The sequence below is a fragment of the Argiope bruennichi genome, chromosome 9 (genome assembly GCF_947563725.1).
Source record: "Argiope bruennichi chromosome 9, qqArgBrue1.1, whole genome shotgun sequence".
Classification (NCBI taxonomy): domain Eukaryota; kingdom Metazoa; phylum Arthropoda; class Arachnida; order Araneae; family Araneidae; genus Argiope; species Argiope bruennichi.
In genome coordinates, this window is record NC_079159.1 from 19,755,337 (window position 1) to 19,778,125 (window position 22,789).

A 22,789-nucleotide genomic window follows, 5' to 3' on the forward strand; every position below is an offset into this window, starting at 1 on the left:
CTGAAAAGTATTTACATTAATTTTATCATAAACTTAATAGGACTGAATTAATAAAATATTTTGTAAGCGACGAGAAAGATAAAAAGCAAGGTAATTAAGTAAATGAATTTGGCCCTTTTTTCTATAATTGTTTTTTTGCACTCGTAGTATACAAAGAAAAACTATTGTAATAATAATAATAAAATTCAGCCTTTCACCATTTATACCCCTTTAAAGTTAGATAACCTATCTACTAACTAACACAAGCTGTTTTCGTACAATTTTTGCAACATAGAATATGTTAAATTACAAATCGATTAAATTCCAATCAAAATTACACAGGTAATCATCATGTTAACAAAAAAACACGAGGAAAGTATTTTATTTTATATAAATTTTTGAACAAAGGGTGGTTTTTTTGGATTCTAGGGACTAAGATCAGTGAAGTTGCATGACCTTGCCACGAATTAATACGTTTTTTTTTTTGTACATTTTATTACATAGAATGTGTTAAATTACAAATGGATTAAATTCCAATCAAAATTACACAGGTAATCATCATGTTAACAAAAGAACACGATGAAAGTATTTTATTTTATATAAATTTTTGAACAAAGGGTGGTTTTTTTGGATTCTAGGGACTAAGATCAGTGAAGTTGCATGACCTTGCCACGAATTAATACGTTTTTTTTGTACATTTTATTACATAGAATGTGTTAAATTACAAATCGATTAAAATCCAATCAAAATTACACAGGTAATCATCATGTTAACAAAAGAACACGAGGAAAGTATTTTACTTTATATAAACTTTTGAACGAAGAGTGCTTTTTATGGATTTTAGGGACTATGATCAGTGAAGTTAGCTGATCTAGCTACGAATTAATACGTTTTCTATAATTTTTACAACATGGATTATGTTAAATTGCAAGTCAGTTAAATTCATATCAAAATTACTCTAATAATTGTGTTAACAACAGAACAGGTGCAAAACATTTTACTTCATATAAACTTTTGAATATAGAGTGGTTCTGGGTTTTAGAGACTATGATCGGTAGAAGTCCATCGAAATTTTCTTAAAGGCATGTCATGAGAACACGAAGTCTTCCTTGGAAGATTCTACCTAAACTTTGATCGTGCCGGAATCTTTACATTTCTGACTCGCTGAATTCCGAAAACACATTTTTATAATTATATCTTTCGGTCTGTCTGTAAGCACTCAAAACCGTATTGAACTAGAATTATGAAATTCGGTATGTTGCTTTTTGCATGATGAAGCTTATAAATCAGCATATTATTTACAAAACTGATGTTACATACATGATTAAAAAAAAACTTGCAAAATGCTTTGCAGGATAGACTGTTGGATTTAGGGATATCATATTTGGTACGTAGTTATTTCTTAGGTAGTAAATGTTCATTAGAAGGGGTTAATCAATTTTTTAATTGCATTTTTGTTTAAAAAATTTAGCAAAATTAAAGCGCTTTCCTTTGAAAACTTCGGACAAAAAAAAAAAAATATACTTATCATGATACCAATTTTATTCCCTTAAAATACATTTTTCTATTATTAATAAATTTTTAAAAATATTTTTAAATATATTGTACAACAAAAATTTCCATTGCTTTAGTTATTCGGCTTATACTCGCACGTGGTGCGAAGATATTAAATAATTTTTTTTTGTGTGCAAATTATCGTTTTATATAATTAAAAGCAAATTTTAAAAACGAATTAAAAATTCAGATATATTTTAATTATTTTATTACAAAATTATTTAATTATTTTATTAATAAATATGCTTTCTATATTTGTCCAATAATTCAAAAATGTCATAAGTTGAAACGATGGAATGTAGCTTGTGTTTCCTACAATAAAATTGTCGAAATCTATCCAATTTTATTTAAATCCATTAATGAGGTGAAAAAAACCACTTATCCTAATTCACATTGTACATGTTTTAAAAAGTGTGTTCCATTCACATTGAATGAAGTATTTTCAATTATGGAATTTATTTATTTGCGTGTTGCGTTTCACGTTGAAGGAAAATATTGCTGTACATTTTTAGCTATTTTTTTTTGTTTCTTTATTTATTTACTTTTCACTCTGTAATGAAGATATTTATTTGTTTCCAAGTGATTAGACTAGAAATAAAATGTAACTTAAAAAAATTATCGGAAACAGGAAAAAAAAAAAATGTGTTAAGGATCAAAATGGTTTTATAAAAGCGATAATTTTTTAATATTATGGCAGCGAATAAATAAACAGCAAGCTACAAATTATGAAACGAATCTCCAATAACTGCTCGGTATTTGTTAATTCTTCCTCGTATTAAAAATAAAATAAATGATTCTGTTAAAAATATTTTTAAATGATTTAACTTCTGTTTAATGATATTCTTTATTTATATTAGTTCGTGTTATAAAATTTTCTTGCTATATTGATAAAAATGTTTAAAAATAGTTACTTATCATGTATGTTAATAATATTACATTTTTTTTTTTGTTTTTAAAACATTTATTTTGCTTTTTAAAGATGGAATTTTTTGTTTGATTTTCTGCTCATTTTCTGATGCTCTACTGTTTAAAAACTTAATGCATGTGTGTATTGTTAACGGCAATGAATTGTTTTAAGATTTTCAAATTTGAACCACAAATTTATCAATTAATTTAAATAAAATTTGGATTCCATTAAAGTGGCGCTATCTGGTAGTAAAATTACGAAAAAGTCGATTTTGAAATTCCATAATATTTAGTATAAAGAATTAAAAATCAAAGACAAAAAAGTAGGACAAACTAAATAAAACAAATCTAATAAAGCTGTGTTTTTAAGAACCATTTATTATATTTTTGTATTATTTTCAAATTTGAACCTATATTTGATTATTTGATAAAGTTATCTTTATTTCCAGCGATAATGGCTGAGAGGAGAAGGGATTCTATAGCATTTATTTCTGTTTTTTACATGGGATTATGTCTCATGTACCATCTTTATACTGCTCCGGATACAATAGATACCAATGAAGATTATCCGAATACTGTAGAAAAAACATTGCCTGCTTCTTCTGCTCAAAGAAAGCCTTTAAGTGCTTTAAACTATGAAGAATCAAGTGAGTATTCAATCGATACTTCAATCGAAAATGTTTGTTTTCATGTCTGCTTATCCAGACAAATTGATCGCCATGTTGGTGTCTAAATGTACCTTAACCCTAGAATGCATGAGTTTTCATTTTTTTACGGGAAAAATACACGTGTTTTGAATAGCTGCGTGTAATTTAAGAAAATTATTTTAAAAAATTTAGTTAATTTTTTTCTTGTGAAATTTTGAGAAAATAATTTAAATATGCCAATTGGCTACTTTGTGAATTAAACAACTTTCCAGGAACATAAATCACGTTATAACAATTTTTGCAATAAAAATAAAAGTCCTTTTTATCAATATATTCTTTACAACGGAAATAAATTATTTTGATAGTATTTTTATAATGGTGGAATTATTCGTACAATAGACCCCTTGGTAGTTTTCTAATTTTCCAGTTTAAATCTAATTCTAGTTCCGCTCTTGCCATAGATCGGTGTTTTCTGAAAATGTTTATCAAAATGCATTTAAAAAGGGATTTCCAATCACTCATTGTTGCCATGTGAAGCTTATAAATGGAAGTAAAAATGAGTAGCCAAACGGCTACATGATGCATTTAGGTATTAAAGCACGAATTATATATAATTTAGTATCGAAAAACTTTAATCTTATAATTTGTTTTTTCCTTTTGATTTTTCGTACACATTTGCTCATTGTAACATTTTTAATGATTTTTAGAGGAGGGAGGGAATCAATATACCATTAAATCGGACGCATTATTATAATTCTATTTTTATTTGCATTTTAATGCTATATTCCGAATTTTTAAAATAATTTAGTCACTTTTCCCAAAAATTTTTAAGAATTAAAACTAAAATGTCTTTTTAGATTTTCCAATTCCGATATCTTTTTCAAATTTCTCTCGGTCTTTATTCGATCATCGCTCCCTAATTTAAAACAAGGATGATCAAAATATCTTTTTTCCCTCGATTTTTTAATTAATTTTTCCACCCTCATGAATCTAACCAGGTTCGATGATTCGTTGACGAAAGCATGGATCCTCTGGAAGAAGTTTTACTTCTTTACTGATTTGCCTAGGAGCCAAATCAGGGAATGAAGAATCATAAAAAATATTTTTATATTATTTAAATTCTAAAGCAACGCTTACAGCAACATTTTGTTTCATTGTATGTCATTTTATCTTTTATTATAGCTCTTCACTTTTATTTATTAGTTCCGATTTTTATCGTCTGCAGGTCACCATCTTTACCTCGATAAAATATAAACATGCAAAATCATTTTTAATTTTTTACTCTATTTTCATTTTATTATAAATTTGGTTTCATGCATATTTATTATGTTATACAGGTAGTTCCTTATTGTTTCTGCTACTGAAAAATAGAAAAAATAAAATTAGTTGAAAATTTAGCCCATTTGTGCTTTTTTGTAATCTGTTTTCATTTCTTTAAGGATAAAACGGTCCCGGAAAGATTATAATGATATTTATTTAATGTTTTTTAGGTGATATTATTTATTCCTGAATCATCCAAATTATATGAAGAAGCTGCGAATTTTATCAATAAATCTCAGAGACGAGTTTTTTTGTGTACTGAATTTTGTTTCCCGCTATTTTTTATTCACAAACAACTCTATGTAGCGTTTTAAAAAGTCTCTAAATACAACAATATTTTTTGTGTCAATTACCAAAAATGACAAACAAAAAAAAGTTAAGATCATTTTTTTATATCAGATATTGTATATATAACTGCGCTATAAATTGCAAATATGTTCATATCAATTATAAATATGTTCACGCCAGTAAATTGTCTATTTTATGTCAATATTTTGCTATGACATTTTAAAAACCAAATAAACACTATATAATTTTTTAAGAGAAGAAAGAGGAAGAAAGGAACTTGAAAATGAGAAATTTTTTTACATTTTTACGAGTTAAAAAATATTTTTCTTATTACAAAGAGCACCCCCTTCTCTGCTTTAATGTTCAAGGTAACCTGAAAGACCGAATCATTGCTAGCACTATAGAGAACGCATTATATTCCCAATTATGTCATAGATCACGTTTTTATTCCTCACCCAGAGCAACGCTCTTTATCGGTATATACGTAGCAACTAGTTTAGTTATATTAACGTCCCATTTCAAAGCAACACTAGGGCTCTGTTGGGGCGGATCTCGTAATTTTGAACCGCGGTCAGATGACGAGGACGACGCCTGAGTTGGCACCCTCTCCAAACTTCCACCCCACACCAGCTGGTGGAAATTTGTCTCCGAAGGACTTATTGTGCACCAGACGCGCTTACATGACGGTTCTTCGATGGAATCGGCCTTGAACCTGAAACTCTCTGGTTACGAAGCCGGGACCTTCCCACCAAGCCATCGCAGCCCTATAGGTAGCATAACCTACAATAATAGTATCGGTAGCAACCCTACTATTATTCTATCCATCAGGGAATCGAGAACCAATCACTATACCGGAGGCTTTTCATTCGCATATCTGAAATCTTTAAATGGAATTTATCCTTCTTACATTATTTTCCACTCCACTTATTAGTCAAAAAAGGATTTATTCTTTTCATTTTACCATAGCTTAGAAAGAATAAAGTGCAACATAAGAATGCCATTTTCAGTGGTTGCTGCAAACAAGTAATGCTAATTGAGAAATTATTTAAAATTATTAAGCCGTTTTAAATAATACTTTGTTAAGTTTTGGATGTGTTTTAATTATATCTTGGCTTTTAATACATCATAAACTTAAAGTAAATTCTCTGATTTTTAAATTTTAATTATGAATTTGAAAACCAAATTATGAAATTGTACAGGAAAAACTGGTATATTGCGCCTGTAGTTTTGATGTGTAAAAGTATAGAAATGAATTGTTAAACATAAATTTAAAATTAAGATTATTCCTGATGTAACAGAATCAGCATTCATTTATCTTTTAAAATTAATTAGCTTTAAAAAATTGCTCTGCTTCAAGCCTTTGGCTATTTATTGTATATCATTTGTAAATTGTCCAAAATTCATATTATGTTTGCTCAGTTATAAAAATCTGTACATTGTATATATATTTTTAAAAATTTAATACCTTTGCCATTAGCTGTCTTTGTGATTTTCATTTTTTGAATTTCATTCTTCCACAGATACTACTGGACCTTGGATAAAAAATGTCAATTGCACCGCTCCAGATATAGAGCAATTCCCACGTCCAGTTGTTGACTACGCTACAAGGCGAAAAGGAGGGCTCATTTTGCATATTTTTGTATCTTTATATATGCTGTTAGGTCTTGCTATTATATGTGACGAGTATTTTGTGCCTTCTCTTGAAAAAATATGTAAATGTAAGTGTGACCTTCATCTTATATAAAATCTGCTCAGTTTTATGAATGATTTCTTTCTGTAGTATAACGTTTTGATGGTATATCAATCAACTGTGTATGATCAGAGCCGGATTATCAAGTAGGTAAGATAGGGAATTCCCTATAGGTCCCGTATCTTTGAAGGACCCCGGGACCTTGGAATTCGTTTGTAATATTTTCAGAAGGTCTTGAGCATGTTTAAATTAAATTCAAGTATTTTAGATTTCAGAACATATGCTATATATTCATTTATTAGTATGATTTTTTTTCTCATTTTTTTCAAAGTCGCCTTTAGATCAGTGTGGTTCTTCTTCCACCCCCCCCCCCTCACCTTTGGCTGTCACCTTCACAGGTTAACTTTATATTTGATATTTATAATTTTTAAAACTTCTTGGAATTTTATTAATTTCAAATTAATTTTTGTAATGCTTGAGATATTAAATTCAACTTACTTGAATTTTGTTTGATTTGGTTATATTAACGTCCCGTTTGAAGCAACACTAGGGCTATTTTGGGACGTAATTTTGAACCGTGGTCAGATGACGAGGACGACACCTGAGCTGGCATCCCCCTCTCCACACCACACCAGCGAGAGTACGTTTGGTCATGACGGATTTAACGTGCAACAGACTCCCTTACACGACGGTTCTTCGGTGGAATCGGGTCACGAACCTGAAACCCTCCGGTTCCGAAGCCGAGACCTTACCACCAGGCCACCGCGGCCCTCAACTTACTTGAAAGTAACCTATAATTAAATGGTTTATTTAGTTTGTTTTAAGATTTGTTACTTAGATATTGCTTGTTTGAAGATTAAAATAATATCATTGGAGAAAAAATTTGGTTTTGAAAGACTGAAATAGGAAAAAGGAGCTCCCTGAAATTTGCCTTACTTTAGGGTTCCTGCAGAATTCAACTGTATATGATATTAGAAAATATTTATTGGTTAAAAAATATGTAACTATTTCTAAAAATTGTACTTAATTGCATTGCTGTATGAACCTGCAGCTAGTAAATGGGTATTTTTCTTTCATTGATCTGAATTTTGACAAATAAAAGAACTTTGTATTTAGATTTTTTTATTTTTTTATTCAAATTATTTAATTTATTGATTCCTCTTTCTTTTCATTTTAGTGCTCAATATTCAGTCTGATGTTGCTGGGGCAACTTTTATGGCTGCTGGCAGCTCAGCACCTGAACTTGCAACTGCAGTTATAGCAGTGTTTATAGCTCAGGTATAAATCCTTAGTTATAATTTTTCTAATAGGAACTGAGTTGCTTTAATAGAAAATTGTTATATAGAGAAAAACAATTTAAAATAAAAATTGTAACGCGTTTTATAAGAATCTGTTGTATCTGTTTCTACTTAGAGTTTCTTACTAGAATGTAAATAAAGGAATATAACCAATATTTGCTTTGAAAGTTTATGAATAAATTACTGTTCATGATTTAGAAAAAAACTGATGAGAATTCTGGCATTGATATTCTTTAAATCCATTTGAAATGACGTATGATTTGTCCATTTGATTTATGTATCAATAATTGTTCTACATGATCTTGAGCATAAAATTTACATTTATTAAGATTCTAAAAATTTCTAATCTAAAAAATATAAAGAAGGTTTCTAAAAAAAATGATAAAAATGCAGGCATTTATACTAAATTGGTATTCATCTTCCTTTATGATGTTTACATTTCATTTAGTATCAATATTTGTTTCTATATGATCTAGAATATGAAAATTTGTATTTATTAACAGCATATAAATTGTCGTTGTTCCTCTTTTAGAAGAAATATCGAATGAAAATTCATACATTGATTTTATTTTAATCAATCTATGAAAAATTTATAAATTGATTTTATTTTAATTAATGTATGGAAAACTAATAAATTGATTTTATTTCAATCAATATATGAAAACTTTATAAATGGATTTTATTTTAAGCAATGTGTGAAAGACTAATAAATTGATTTTATTTTAATCAACGTATGAAAGACTAATATATTGATTTTATTTTAATCAATGTATGAGTTTTCGTATGTAATGTTTATATATTACCTTTATGATATATATTTATACATTATTTATTTTTATTTATATATTTATTATATTTATATATTATTTATTATTTATATATTATCTTTTATGCTTAAATATTTCTTTTGACATGTTGTGTTTATATAATCCTTATAAACACCAATAATTGTTCCCATATAATTTGAACCATAACATTTGTCCTATACCAGTGGGAGTGATCTCTTTAATACTTACTCGCATATTCTCTAGTAAAGATGCTATTCCCTTCCTACTCCCACATAAAATTTCGGACTTTGGTTTAGAATGTGACTCCCTTGTCTGGCATTGGCGAACTGTGTTTAAGAAATATAGATCTATGGTGCGATCGTATGTGATCTTTGGCGATTAATCCCTGGCATACGATGAATGGTACTCGAAAATCTAATTTGTGTTTGACTCATTTTTCAATCATTTTTTCAAAATGATTGAAACCAAAATTTGACACAGAATTACAATTGTAGTCGCAAATTCACATACCAAATTTGGTTTATTTAAATCATTGCACTTTCAAGTTATTGTATTTACAAGCTTGTGAAAGCACAAACAGATGGCTAATTCCATGTGGGATATGGTTTCAAATATGATAAGGGCCGCAATGGCCTGGTGGTAAGGTCTCAGCTTGTGAGCCGTAGGGTTTCAGTTTCGAGACCTGATTCCACCGAAGAACCGTCGTGTAAGGAGGGGGGACTGTTGCGCGTCAAATCCGTCAGGGCCAAACGTCCTCCCGCTGGTGTGGTGTGGTGTGGTGTGGGGAGATGGGGGGGGGGTGCCAGCTCAGGTGTCGTCCTCGGTTCATCTTACCGCGGTTCAAAATAGCCCTAGTGTTGCTTTACAACGGGACATTAATAAAAAATATAAACTTCAAATATGATAAATATCTACATTTTAAATATTAAATCTTTGTACCAAACTATATCAATCTAGCGGTCTTTGTTTTGTAATTATCATGTTAACTATTATTACTTAGATTCATATAAACAAATTTCCTTTGAGTGGATTTTGCTCAAAATTTCATACAAAATTACACATTTGTTGTAAAGACTAGATATCAAATTTCATTCTATCTGGTTCAAAATATTTTTGGATCATCATGTACAGACAGTTAGATAGGCATAGTGCCAAAAACATTTTTTTTTTCAGTCAGTGAAGACTAAAATGTGAAGACTTTTCGAACTTTTTGGCTACTCATTTTGATACATATCTATACTTCTGATGTCTCTGTACCAAATTTTGGCCTTATTTTTGCGTTTTGTAGTTATTTGGTTAACTTATATTTGAATAGCTGGACAGAACATACTTATTCTACTTCCGTTTAAAATTTTATAGAAATCTACAAATTTGAAGTTGAGATCACACATTAAATTTCATGCATCTAATTATAGACGTTTTTAAATATCTTCTTTCACAGGCAAACAGATCAGTATAATTCCAAAAATGTGTTTGTCGGACTCTGTTAGGTTTCAAACTTGTAGACTCGTCAAAATCTTGAGGTTCTAATTTTTGGACGATTACAATACTTTTTCTATGCTGTGCATACGAGAAAGTATAAATCTTTGTTATTCAGTTTCTTATTTAAACGTGATGAATCCTTATATTATTTGAAATATGGATCCCTTTATAAGTCCAGAAATTCTATGTCAATGGCAAATATGATTTCCGGATACCTTGAGGCTTAAACTAAAATACAATTAAGAAGGAATTGTAAGGAAATAATAAATCTTTAAACCAAAATCCTTTTTATTCGTAACCACTTTAACCCTTTCTAGGGCCGTGAGAAGTATGCTTCCCACCAAATTTATCAATCTTTGTATGAAATTTTGTAGGTTGGCATAAGTTCTGACAAATTTTTTTAGTAAGTCAGAGACTTAGATGCTTCAGTTCTTTATCTCAGACAAAATGATGTGTCTTGATTTGTTACTTAATTATTAATTAACCAAATTAATTAATTAATCAAATTAAATTTATCTAATAAGCTAAATGAATCCCTTTTCTTATTCTACTTTCAAGTCTAAAAATATTTTAACATAATATGACTAGAAAAAAATGGTTAATAAATTCAAACATTGGCCAGAAGCCTCAAGAGAAAGCGGGAACTATTACATGTGTAGCTTATAACTAAATCTTACCATGCTGTTCTTGTATTAAGAGAAGAAAAATTAATGAAAATTCATACTGATTTTATTTTAATGCTATTCTCTATAATACATGATGTCTCCTTTTTTTAAATATATAAATCATTAACTGTTCATACATAATTTAAAGCATATTTAATTTGAAAAATATTATATGTGTTAGGAATTTTTTTAATTTTTTTATTAGATTTAATTTTTCTCTTTCTTTTTCTTTTTAATAGGATGATATAGGTATTGGTACTGTAGTAGGATCTGCTGTATTCAATATTGCATTTGTGATAGGAATATGCGGTGTGTTTGCAGGGCGTGTAAGTGATTTATATCATTTTGATATTGTTTTTTTAATTAATTTCTTAATGTTACTTTTTAATTTTAATATTATTGTAATAAATTATAATAATATTGAGATTTATAATAAAATTGAATGATTTTGATTGTTTTACCCAAATCATAATAAAATTGAGATTTTATAAATATATATTTATAGCGGTTTTGAGTGATGTATTTCAATGTTTTCTCAGGCTTTTGAATGTTGTTTGAGCAACTTTTTTAAGTATTTAAAATTTTTTTAGGCTATTCATTTAAATTGGTGGCCTTTGTTCAGAGACTGCATGTTCTATTTACTCAGCATTTTAGCTCTTCTCTTTGCCTTGCGTGATGAAAGTGTTACATGGTAAGTAAGTGTTGTCATAAACAGAAAAGTTGCATTAAGAAAACCCGTAAATATTTTTAATTTAATTGTTTATAATGTATATATTTGTTTTAAATTGAAGAAAGGTAAGGTCTTTCACGATAAATTATTTCTAGTTTGTAAACTTTCACATGCGAAAGCAAAAAAAAAAAAAAAAAGTTCAACTGACTGTTTACTAAAATATATGTATTCATTTTTAGTTTTTATTGTATCATATACGAAGTGTGCAAAGAGAAAATACTGTCATTGTTAAAAAAACCCATTGCGATTTTTTGATGAATCTTCACGATCTAGACTTGCATGAGCCTGAAAAAAGTTGTTAGAATTATTTTAATCTATGTATGGATACGATAAACAAAGATCCATTAGAGGAGCAGAGATGCTGTAGCTTAATATAACTCTAAAACATGATTGCTTTTTTAAAAAAACTTATTAGGTTTTTTTCCCCCACAATCATAGATATACGCCGAAAATGAATAATAATACTAAAAATGAAGGAGGAATGCAGAAAATTAATCAACAAATTCGAGAGCCCTAACCTAGGGCTGCATGCTAATTTACTCTCAAAAGCATCAAAAGTCACTCACTGCACATCCTAAAGTAACAGATCGGAAAACAAAATGTCGCTCACCTGAAATTTAGAGCTCTTTCAACTGTTACTTCATATTCAAATTTAAATTCACTGTTTTGACGGCAACTCTCTCTCTTTTTTTCCCTTTATACTTTCGTTTTTTGTCATTCCTTATTTTTTGGATTTGTGTCTGTTTTTGTATTTTGTTTACAGAACTCCATTTTGTTTAATACATATTTGTTTTCTTTTTTTAGAAATGCATTATTGAACTTACTCTTAAAATTTTATATATCCTACTTGAATATTTCATTAAATTCAGTGTGATTAATCAGTTATTAATAACAACTGTCTAATCACGTTTTTATTAAATTTTTCTAATCATAAAAGACTATATTTTGACCGAGATAGCATAAATCAATCATAACATATAATTGTTAATAATATAACATAATTTATAATTTGTAATAATCATTAATAATTTTTAGCTATCTCTGTCGGCATGTGCAGTTTTTGTAAGGTCTGAAAAATGTCTGAAATAACATCAAAAAGTATAGCTTCATAAATTAGCAGCGAAAATTTTGTTATAAATTTTATCGATCTTTTTGGAAATCCAGACATTTGAAATGGTCCTTAATCCAAACTAAGCTGAAAACAATATACTCGGTTATGAATGTATTTGAATATTATTTTTAATAATTTGCCTTTTCCTGTAATGTTGATTAAGTGTCTTGTTTTCTGAACAAATATTTAAAATTTGGTTTCTTAGTTTATTTTTATTCTTTTATTCTTTCTTAGTTACTTAGCTAAAAAAAAGAAAAAAAAAAAAAAAAAAAAAAAAACTTACATTACATTTTTTTCATTAATTTTCTTTCATTAATCTTTCATTAATTAATTACATTTTCAGGGTAGAATCCGTGCTTTTCTTGTTCTTATATTCATTGTATATAGTATTTATGTGCTACAATCAAAAAATTGAAAAATGGATGAAAAGTTTACGGTGCATGTCTTGTTTGACTCCTCGTGTTTCTGAACCGATTAATGGAGTATCTTACCATGCCTTGCCGGATTTGGGGCTAACGAATTTAGAAGGCCCTGAAAACAAATTGACTACTTCTGTACATACTGGTGAGAGTTATTTTTATATTGATTATTAATAATTGAATTTGATGTTAATAAATTAAAAAAATAATTATGAATTCATTTTTTTAAAAATAAATAATGATCTATGATATCGGCAATGATATTATGGAATTGTTCATATTTTAAAAGAATTGGAACCGTAATGTGGAATATTTATTGAATAATTTCAGATGAAAAATATTATGGAAGTGTATAATTTTTATTACACTTAATTCACTAAAGTATATACAGAATTTTATAAGTGGAATTAAAAAGTAATATAAATTACAAATTTTTATTGCATTTTAATTAAATTTTTATTAATTTTAATTTCGCTAATAATCTACAAATCAAAAACAGTAGACTTATTACATTTTGTTTTAACTTAACTATTCTTGTGAATGAAAATGATGTATATATGCTAACAAATTCATTAATAATTGCAAAATAATATGTGTTTTATGAAATTTATTGAAAAATTGCTTATTAGAAAATATGTGACCATGCATATTTTTCTTTTAAAAAAGTCTGATAATAATCTGGCTGGCAGTGAATGAATAGAATACGATGAAAATACATTAGTACCGAAAAAAAAATATCATAAAATATTTTTGTAAAAAAAAAATACTACATGTAATTAATTGATTTACTTTTGGATGTAATTAATTTTGAAATTAAAAGTGTTAAATGTTATAGAGTACATTAGTAAAATGATGAGTCGTATAAATACGTTTTAAGAATTTATATTAGATATTACTTATTATATTATATATTTTGTTATTGATTTTGAATACATCTGATTAAATTAAAATCCTACATCTTATCTAACATCTATTATCACCCATTTCTATTGTTACACAAAAACCTCTTAACAGCAATCATTTTGGTTGAATTGGTTGAAACCCTGATTTTGAATATGCTTGTTTATGAATCGAGTCATGATCTCAGTATTTTACTTCAAGAACCGATATATTTTTCGTTTTTTTATTTATGATACAGACATTTTTTAAATCTACTTTTAGAATTCTGGATAATTATCCCAGAATATTCCTTAACTGTGTAAATGCAGAGTTTTACAAGTTGCTACTATATGATACCTTGTATCATCATGATAATATTACTGTGTAAAGTGATTTTATAAGATAGTGCTTCTAAAATTATGAAAGTTGACTTGAAATAGGCCAACTGTTCATTTGTATTTTTCATTAGATTAGTTCATCAATCATTTGTATTTTGAATCACAATCGTAGGATTCGATTCCAAGAACTGTAATTTTAATTTAAAATTCTTTTTTTTACTTATTTATCTCAAAACTAGCATATTAATTCAAAATGTTATATATATTTTAAACAATTATACACCTTCTTTCAAAATTCAAGTTTATTATTATAGATTGTTTTTTTAAATATATAAATGTAGTATCTCACAAGTTGTAGGAAAGTTCACTGTTCTCTTAAATTCATGATTTTTCAGCCTAATAAATCTAATTAATTATAACACAGTGGTATACGATTTTTTTTTATGTTTATGATAGTATTACTGTGCAAAGTGGTCTTTTAAATGATTGTTTCTAGATCAGTGTTATTACTTTTTTTATTTAATTTTCAATTTTTTTTCTCTTTAAAAGAAATTACAAGGAGACAAGTTTTAAGATACTATTTCTAAGACAGTCTGTACAAGTTTCAATAATTATTGAATCTAGAATTAAGATTTTAAAAAAAATTATTTTAGGACGACAAATAATAAACACTGTAAATGTTGGAAGCATAAATGACGGGAAATCGCCAAAATTGTTCGGTTTATTTATAAAAATTTCGTACTAGTGACCTCTTTATACATTTTTTTGAACGTCTCGAGAACTATCAGACACTTCTCATTTCTACCAAATTTTTGAGCATTACCAATTCTTCACTTTAATGGACCAAACAGTATTCGAATTTTTTTGCATCGTTTTTATAGTTTTTAATCCATTTTATGATAATTCTAGATATTTGATTTCTATAATTTCTATTTTAGATTCAAGTCTAGAAGCTTCGTTACCTCCCACAGAAGAAGAAGAAGAAAGCTCAATTTTTTCTCCTCCAGGAGGGAAATTACGAAAGTTTATTTGGTTCCTTTCTCTACCAATTCTCATGTCTTGCTATTTTACTATTCCTGATTGTCGAAGAAGTAAATGGGAAAAATTTTTTCTCATAACATTCCTTTCCTCATGTATCTGGATAGGTGTTTTCTCGTATGTCTTAGTGTGGATGATAACTGTAATTGGCAAGTATAATTAGAAATTTTTTATTATTCTTTAAATTTTATTTATAGTTTTCCTTACAGTAAAAAAAAATAAAGTTTAACTATGTTGTAACATGCTAATTCTCAACTGATGAAAGCATCATGGAAATTCAAATTGTCCAAAAATGCGAATTAAGAAAGTATATTGCATACAAAACAACAGGAGGAAATGTCAGTGTAAAATGGCAATAGATTTAATGTTTGATTTGAAAGAGTTTTAATAAGTAATGCATAATTAATAAATACCTAATAAGAAAACATTAATAATTATCAAGTGTGCAACACAAATACATCAAATGCCTCAATCAGTGTTTTGTGTACTGGAAACAGTTGCTATATTGCAGATAGCCATCATACAGCTTCTATAAAATAGAAGGAAGTCTGCTCATTTGGAACTAGCATTTTTTTTTTTTTTTTTTGTTTAATCTCTCCCTCTTTTTTTCTATCTCTGAATATCTGATGACTTGTATATATTTTTACATAGAAATTTTTTTTATGTTCTTCTGTAAAATAGCTGCAAATTATTTTTTAAATAAAATACTTAAAATTTAAAAATCAGTTAATAAATGAATAGACAATGCTAATAAATAAGCAATATACAGCATTTTGAATGTAACAATTATTTCATAATAATAAAAACTATAGCCAATGTTTTGAAGTGTTTTCTAATAAGGGAAAGTTTTTTTTAATGTTTTATTTTTAGTAAATACATTGCAGAATAGCGAAATTCTTGAATGAAAGAAAGACTTCAGTACTTTTAAAATCATAAGATACAGATGTATTTAAACGAGAAACAACCAGAAATAAGAATCTTTTGCAGTTTTTAATTTTTTACTTCAAATTAGTCAAAATTACTTTATAAAGGTATTACAAACTATGTTTAACATTACAATAGTGGGAATTTCAAAGGACCTGAAAAAATTCCAAATTCCTAATGAATTTGAAATAAATATGCTCGAATTACTAAGTTCTACCGTGCATCATTTCTTAATTATTAATTTTTTGTTCAATTTCACTCCAACCAGCATTTTTTTTTTATTGAAAGCCACACATGATACAAAGGAAAAACAATTTTAATTGTTTGAGTACTTTGTGATATATTAAAGAATCAATCTTGTATATAAAATGACTAAAGATTCTTATTACTTACTAGTGAAAGTGAAATGGATATTATTTAATCAGTACTAATGTAAGTGCTTTTCTTCATTTCTGTTGTCTTTTTGTTTAAACTTAAATATTTTGCTATTTTAGAAATGATTTGAATTTATTGGTGAAGAAAAATATTTTGGCTTTAAAAGTTTTAAGGAAAAAGTTTGTCTTATTAGAATTGGAAATTAAATGTAAAAATGGAACAGATGCATTCATTCTTCGTTTGAATTCAGTTTATTATTATAATATTTATACAATTTATCTTTTTATTGTTTTGCTTGCTATCTTATTTACGAATAATTTATAATTTTAGTAACATTGTTTCTTTGTTTATAGGTTTTACATTACATATAAAGGATACAATTATGGGTTTAACATTTTTGGCTGCTGGAGCTAGCATTCCAGATGCCATTTCCAGCCTTATAGTAGTACGAGAAGGTATGATCTATATATTCCAAATCTCTCCTTTTCTCATATTCATTTCTGTTTATTATTTTATTAAAAAAACCCTTATAGAAAAAAATAAATTGAAGGAAAGTTTTCTTTATATGTTCTGTTTTCTCATAGGTTTAGGTGATATGGCTGTTTCAAATGCAGTGGGGAGCAATGTGTTTGATATTTTATTGTGTCTGGGTCTACCATGGTTTCTACAGACTGCTGTTGTCAGTCCTGGTTCTCATATAATTGTGAGGAGTAGAGGTAATTCATGTAGCATCTTACTTTAATTTGGATATACATGTATTACACAGAAAGTAACTTCCGGTAGCAATTTAAGCCATTGCTTTGATGTAATCACTAGATTGAGCATGCCTACTGATTCATTCAACTAATGACTGATATGTCATTGATAGAGAAGACAGCAATATAGATGTTTTCTATTAGGTTGTGATAATGCTTAAGAAGATTTATACCCATTAACATTTGTATTCAAGAGTGATTGTTATAATGCCAATGCTATTTTAGACTTAGGCTAAGAAATATGACCTCATGCTTTCACAGTCCAACCATGCACACTATGATTTTTACATATTTTTATAATTTTAAAACACTTTTATGTGATGGAAAGAGTTTTTATTATGACATTATTGTTAAGCAAGCTATTATCATCTGGTTATTATCACAGGTGATTTAATTTTTGGCTATTGAGATAAAACAATAATATAATGCTTAGTTATTATACATGTATTTACATGGAGGGCATATTTAAATATAGATGTCATATATATCTCAGCCCATTATTATTATGTGCTGTGTTCTTTCAAATTGAGCAATGGAATTTACTTTCTGAATAACATAAATATTGCTTATTACTGTTTTCATGTTATCTAATTCAAATTATATTAATTTTTTTTCTTATATAGGCTTGACTTACTCAACAATTACCTTACTACTAACGGTTGTATTCTTACTGTTAGCTACTCATCTAAATCGATGGAGGTTAGATAAGAAGTATGGTGGCATTCTTCTTGCCTGGTATGGCATTTTTATGGTTGTTGCTGTGCTTTATGAAAGCAGCTTATTTGGAAACATTGGTTTGCCTATGTGTCCTAGTGATTTTTAATTCTCCATGAGCTTTTCTACAACTGCTTTTTACTTGAATCATATGCATATTGCTGAACTTTTCTTACTTTTAATAAGAAGATCGCCTTTCAAAACTTTTATGGAATTGATGTACTGAAATGCTTTTCCATCCACATATTTTTGTTTTGATTAATTGGGATTTTTGTTATTATCAGACAAATTTAAATTGTTTTAAGACTCAAAATCAAAATAATCTTTGACATGTGCTGTGTATTAGAGGCATTTGAATGAAAATGGAACTGTGGTTGTAGAAGTGTTATTCACAGTTGTAGAACTTTTGATTCAGTAGAGATTTCTTTGGTAAATGGCTATCTTTAAGTAAAACAAAGCAATAGAAAGCACCTGTTATGAAATGACTTTCTTTAAACAAGTTCTATTTCCCAATATATATTCCTATTTTTTACAGCAGAAACTTGTTAATGAATAGATGCAATTGAATATGTATGGGACTGGTATATGTCAAAGATTTTCAGGCAAACCCTGAAAAGCAGTGTTTTGATGTTATGGTCATTTTTATCAGTAATTAATTAGTGCTCTTGATCTGGTCATGAATTATTAATTGTGTTACATGATGAGAATCACTGCATCATCAGAGAACTGTTTCTCTGCCTAGCTTGAAAACCTCTGATCTGTTCAGTCCCATATACATTCATTTGTAATGTCGCTACAATAACACCTTATTTTAACAAAAATTAAATTACTGTGCATTAGATTATTTAGAGGAATTCATAACATGTCATTCCTCTAATTTTGTTGTGTTTTTTTATTTAACATAACAGAACATTGTTATTAACTGTTTTATACTAAATTTATCTTAGCTTACATGCCATCTATCAGAAAATTTTTGAAAGTTATTCCATATGGAAAAATGATGTTGGTACCAGAATGAGTTTTTTTTTTTTTTTCATTAAAAGTAAGTATTCTTGATCTAGACATAGCTCATCAGTTGTGTTCATATAATGAAAAGCCTGTGTCCAGCTGAAAAATCTCTGAATTAAACTAATTTCCATATATATTATTTGAGTGTAAATGTTGGTTCCATTAACACTTTACTCTAACAAATTTCGAATTACTGCATATTCAAATTGTTTTGTTTTATTTCACTCAGAGATACATTACTGCTAATTGCTATGAATTAGATTTTGCCTGGTGTACACAATCATCTACCAGTGGATTTTGGAAAGTATATCACTTAAAATATTTCTACTGATATAATAATTATTTTTTCACTATGAATAAGGTCTCCAGATTTGGAAGTAGTATTGCCATACTGCTGACATGATAAAAATCATTTCTCTATAAAGGAACTGTATCTCTACCAATTTTGAAAATCTTTATTAATCATTCCCTTACATATTTGACTATAATGTAGATTCCACTACACTTTATTTTAATAAAAGTTGATTATAATCTGCCAAGACTATTTAGAAGAATTCATAGCATGCTATTTCTGAGTTTGTAACCTTTTTTCGTGCCCAGCAATGTGTTGCTTTTTTATGCTAGATTTCCCTTGGTTAACACAGTGAGAAATCGAGCATGGGGTGATTCATCTACGTAAGAAATCTCGAAAGTAATACAATATGAAATAATACTACTGGTATTATGATTATTAAGTGCACTTGTCCTGGTCATGACATTGCAATTGTGCTGAAACATTTATATCTGAACTATTCAGTCTTATACTTATTAGATTGTAATAGCAGTTCCATTAACACCTTATTAACACAAATTTGATTGCTGTTTATATAGACTGTTTAGAAGAATTTGTGGTATAACATTCTTAATTTTGTCATTTCTATTCTGTTCAGCACTACTTGCATACATAATAATCTTCCAGAGAAATCATAAAGTTCTATAACATGGAATAATGCTACTAATACCATGGTTCAATTTTCATTTGGGGTGTGCCTAATAGAATGAATATAAGTATTACCAAATAGTTATATGAACTATCAAATGTTCTATGACTTTATGAATATTATTTTTTATCACTTTAAAATATTTAATATGCTTGTTTTTTGTTTTTTTTAACTTCTGATGTAAGTTATGATTTTATGTCCAGAAATAGTGCATTATAAGTTCTTCATTTTACATTTCCTTTGAGTTATGTACTTGCATTTTCAATCAATTCTTGCTGTCCATTCTGATTAAATTCATGTTTTCATGAAGTAGTTTATTGTGTTGATGCATCTTGTATCTTAATTTCTATTTATAGAAATGTATGTGATAAAGTGATTATGTGTCTTTTTTTTTTCTTTTTATATAGTATTAGATGACTGAAAAAAATTATTAAATTTGACCATCTTAATCAAATTTAAAGATATTGTTTTAAATAACCTAATTAACATATTTCATGAGTAAAAATGTACTTAATAGAATCATTTTTCAATTGCTAAAAGCTATCCATTTTATAAATATTTCCCACACACACAAAAAAATCTTATAGGAATATATCTGCTTCTACATATATTTAATATAAATAAATGCCTTACTTACACATACTGATAAAAAATTTGAATATCATTTATTTATTTATTCTTAGGTAATTGACATTTAAAAGAATGGAATTTCTTTTAGCCTTTTGTTCTTTACATGGTAAGAAGATAAGGAGTTCATTTTCAAATATTTACTATCTTTATTAAAATTTTAATTAGTAGAAGAAAAAAAGAAAATATTGTATCAAAATGAATTTTTAAAAAAATGCTATATATATATTTTTTTTTGTTTTGCTATTTTTACTTTCTTATAATTCTAATATCAACATTTTTTTAAAAAATTGTTTGCAAAAATAATATGACACACATAAGACTTGTGAATAAGTCAAGCACCTTTATTATTAAATATGAAAATGATTTCTAAGTAATTTGAATGAATTTTCTCCCCAATTTTTCATTTATGGTTTTCAGCAAATTATTTATCTGTGATAATTTTTTTCTACAGTGCTTTTCATGTGATATGTAATTTTTCTTATATTGTACAGTGCTTTTCATGTGATTTGTAATATTTCTTATAATACTATTATGGTTATATACTATGAAAATACTTTATGCGAGTTGCTTATCTTGTTGTCTTAACAATAGTATTCTGTTTTGTAAGAATTGAGAATAACCAGCAGGTAAGATGAAACTTTTTAAAGCCTGTGTACCAAAATTGTTTAAATATTGCTCTAAGGAAATACATTTGCTTTTAATTGTGTGTGTATTTGGTTTTATGATCAACTGGAGCTTCTAATCTTTGAAAATATTTTATAAATTGATGGTTTTTAAAATTTATTTATTGTTAGTTAATGTTGATTTATTGAAAATTTTCTCCATTTTTCACTTTTCTTCATATACACTTTTTATGTGACTTAATTTTATAGATATAAATTTTTTTCATATTATTTCATTTTATTTTAAACCATTAAATATTTATTAAATTTTTATGCCTTTTTTACCATAAAAATTATTTGTCATTGTAACTAAGATTTTTTAATTTGTAATTCAGTGATTAGAATAATTCAAATAGTATTGTAGTTAAAATTTACATGTTCAAATGATACATAAGTTGAATTCTGGGAATCCTTCTTTTTTTTTATTCCTGTAATAAATTATGCTCTGTTTTTACAAAGAATTCTTATTACATAAAAATTTTTTTGCCTTAGTCTTAACTAATAGAAAAATAGGGATTATCTTGGAAATTAATTTCCCTGCTAATTTGGTTGATTATATAACTGAATTTTTCACTACAATTCAGCATTTGTAATAATATTATTTTTTATGGTAATCTTATTGGATTATGCCAATTTTTAAAACACTTTCTAGTTAGAGTAAACTTTATCATATCAACCCTTTATGTTTGTTATATTTAAGTTCTTGATATACTTTGGCTTGAATTTTATTAATTCTATTGGATTTTATTTGCATATTTATTTGTACCTTTTCGTCAATTTAATAAGAATGCTTTATTGTAAATTTTCATGGTTATTTAATGATAATAAACTACATAACATTTTAACATATTTATCACATAATTTATTGTATACTTTATTTCTGATTTTATTTAAGACATTCTGCACATGTAATGAATGTTTTTCAGTATATATATATTAGGTTGTGTACACTGTTATGAATAACAAGCAGTTTTTTTTATTGATAAATGTGATAATTTTTAAATGAATGAATAAAATGGTTTTCACATGCACAGTGAGTTATTTTGATTTCTAAATAAACTATATTTTGTATAATAATTATGTTTAAGCAATTGTTTAAAGATTTTTATCATTTGATAAGAAAAAAAATGCAAAATTTGTATTAACTATTATCAATGCTTTTAATTTTTTTTGGTTATCAGATATAAATTTCAATAGTGTGAGCAAATTGTGAGGCTTCAAACATTATTTTAATTAGAATAAAATGAGTTTTAAAACATTTGTTTAGATATTTAGTCATTTTATGCAAAAATTGTGTTGTGATTTTTAGTTTTAAAAACAAATCCGGTAGAATAGTTTAGATGTATAAATAATGTCATAAAACTTTATAAAACTATTAATATATCTAAATATATATATATAAGTTCCTGGATTTTAAAAGCTCCATAATAAAAATGGTAACCACTATGTTGAATGCTTTATTTAAAATACTTGATTATTTATGTCTTCTGTTGGAAAATTCTGTAGTCATTTTATGTTTTGCACTTATTTGAATATATGTTTTATCTTTTTTTTTGTTTTAATGAAAATGCTTAGAAAAATTATTAGGTAAGATTTATTTTGTATGATT

General features: G+C 27.1%; 1 protein-coding gene across 5 annotated transcripts in view; it reads left to right on the forward strand.

The window, feature by feature from the left end:
* The window catches only part of LOC129984579 (probable sodium/potassium/calcium exchanger CG1090), a 58,775-nt gene extending 37,154 nt beyond the window's left edge, over positions 1-21,621 (forward strand). For 4 of the 5 annotated variants that reach the window (XM_056094495.1, XM_056094497.1, XM_056094494.1 and 1 more), the window contains exons 2-11: positions 2,889-3,086; positions 6,215-6,412; positions 7,562-7,662; positions 10,857-10,943; positions 11,208-11,308; positions 12,802-13,022; positions 15,033-15,281; positions 16,785-16,886; positions 17,016-17,147; positions 17,810-21,620. In XM_056094495.1, coding sequence (XP_055950470.1) covers positions 2,894-3,086; positions 6,215-6,412; positions 7,562-7,662; positions 10,857-10,943; positions 11,208-11,308; positions 12,802-13,022; positions 15,033-15,281; positions 16,785-16,886; positions 17,016-17,147; positions 17,810-18,009 — 1,584 coding nt within the window. In that variant the 5' untranslated portion in view covers positions 2,889-2,893 and the 3' untranslated portion in view covers positions 18,010-21,620. Of the gene's footprint in view, positions 1-2,872; positions 3,087-6,214; positions 6,413-7,561; positions 7,663-10,856; positions 10,944-11,207; positions 11,309-12,801; positions 13,023-15,032; positions 15,282-16,784; positions 16,887-17,015; positions 17,148-17,809 lie in introns of all 5 variants that reach the window. The other variant, XM_056094493.1, reaches the window with a different exon arrangement.
* The last annotated feature ends 1,168 nt before the right edge of the window (positions 21,622-22,789 follow it).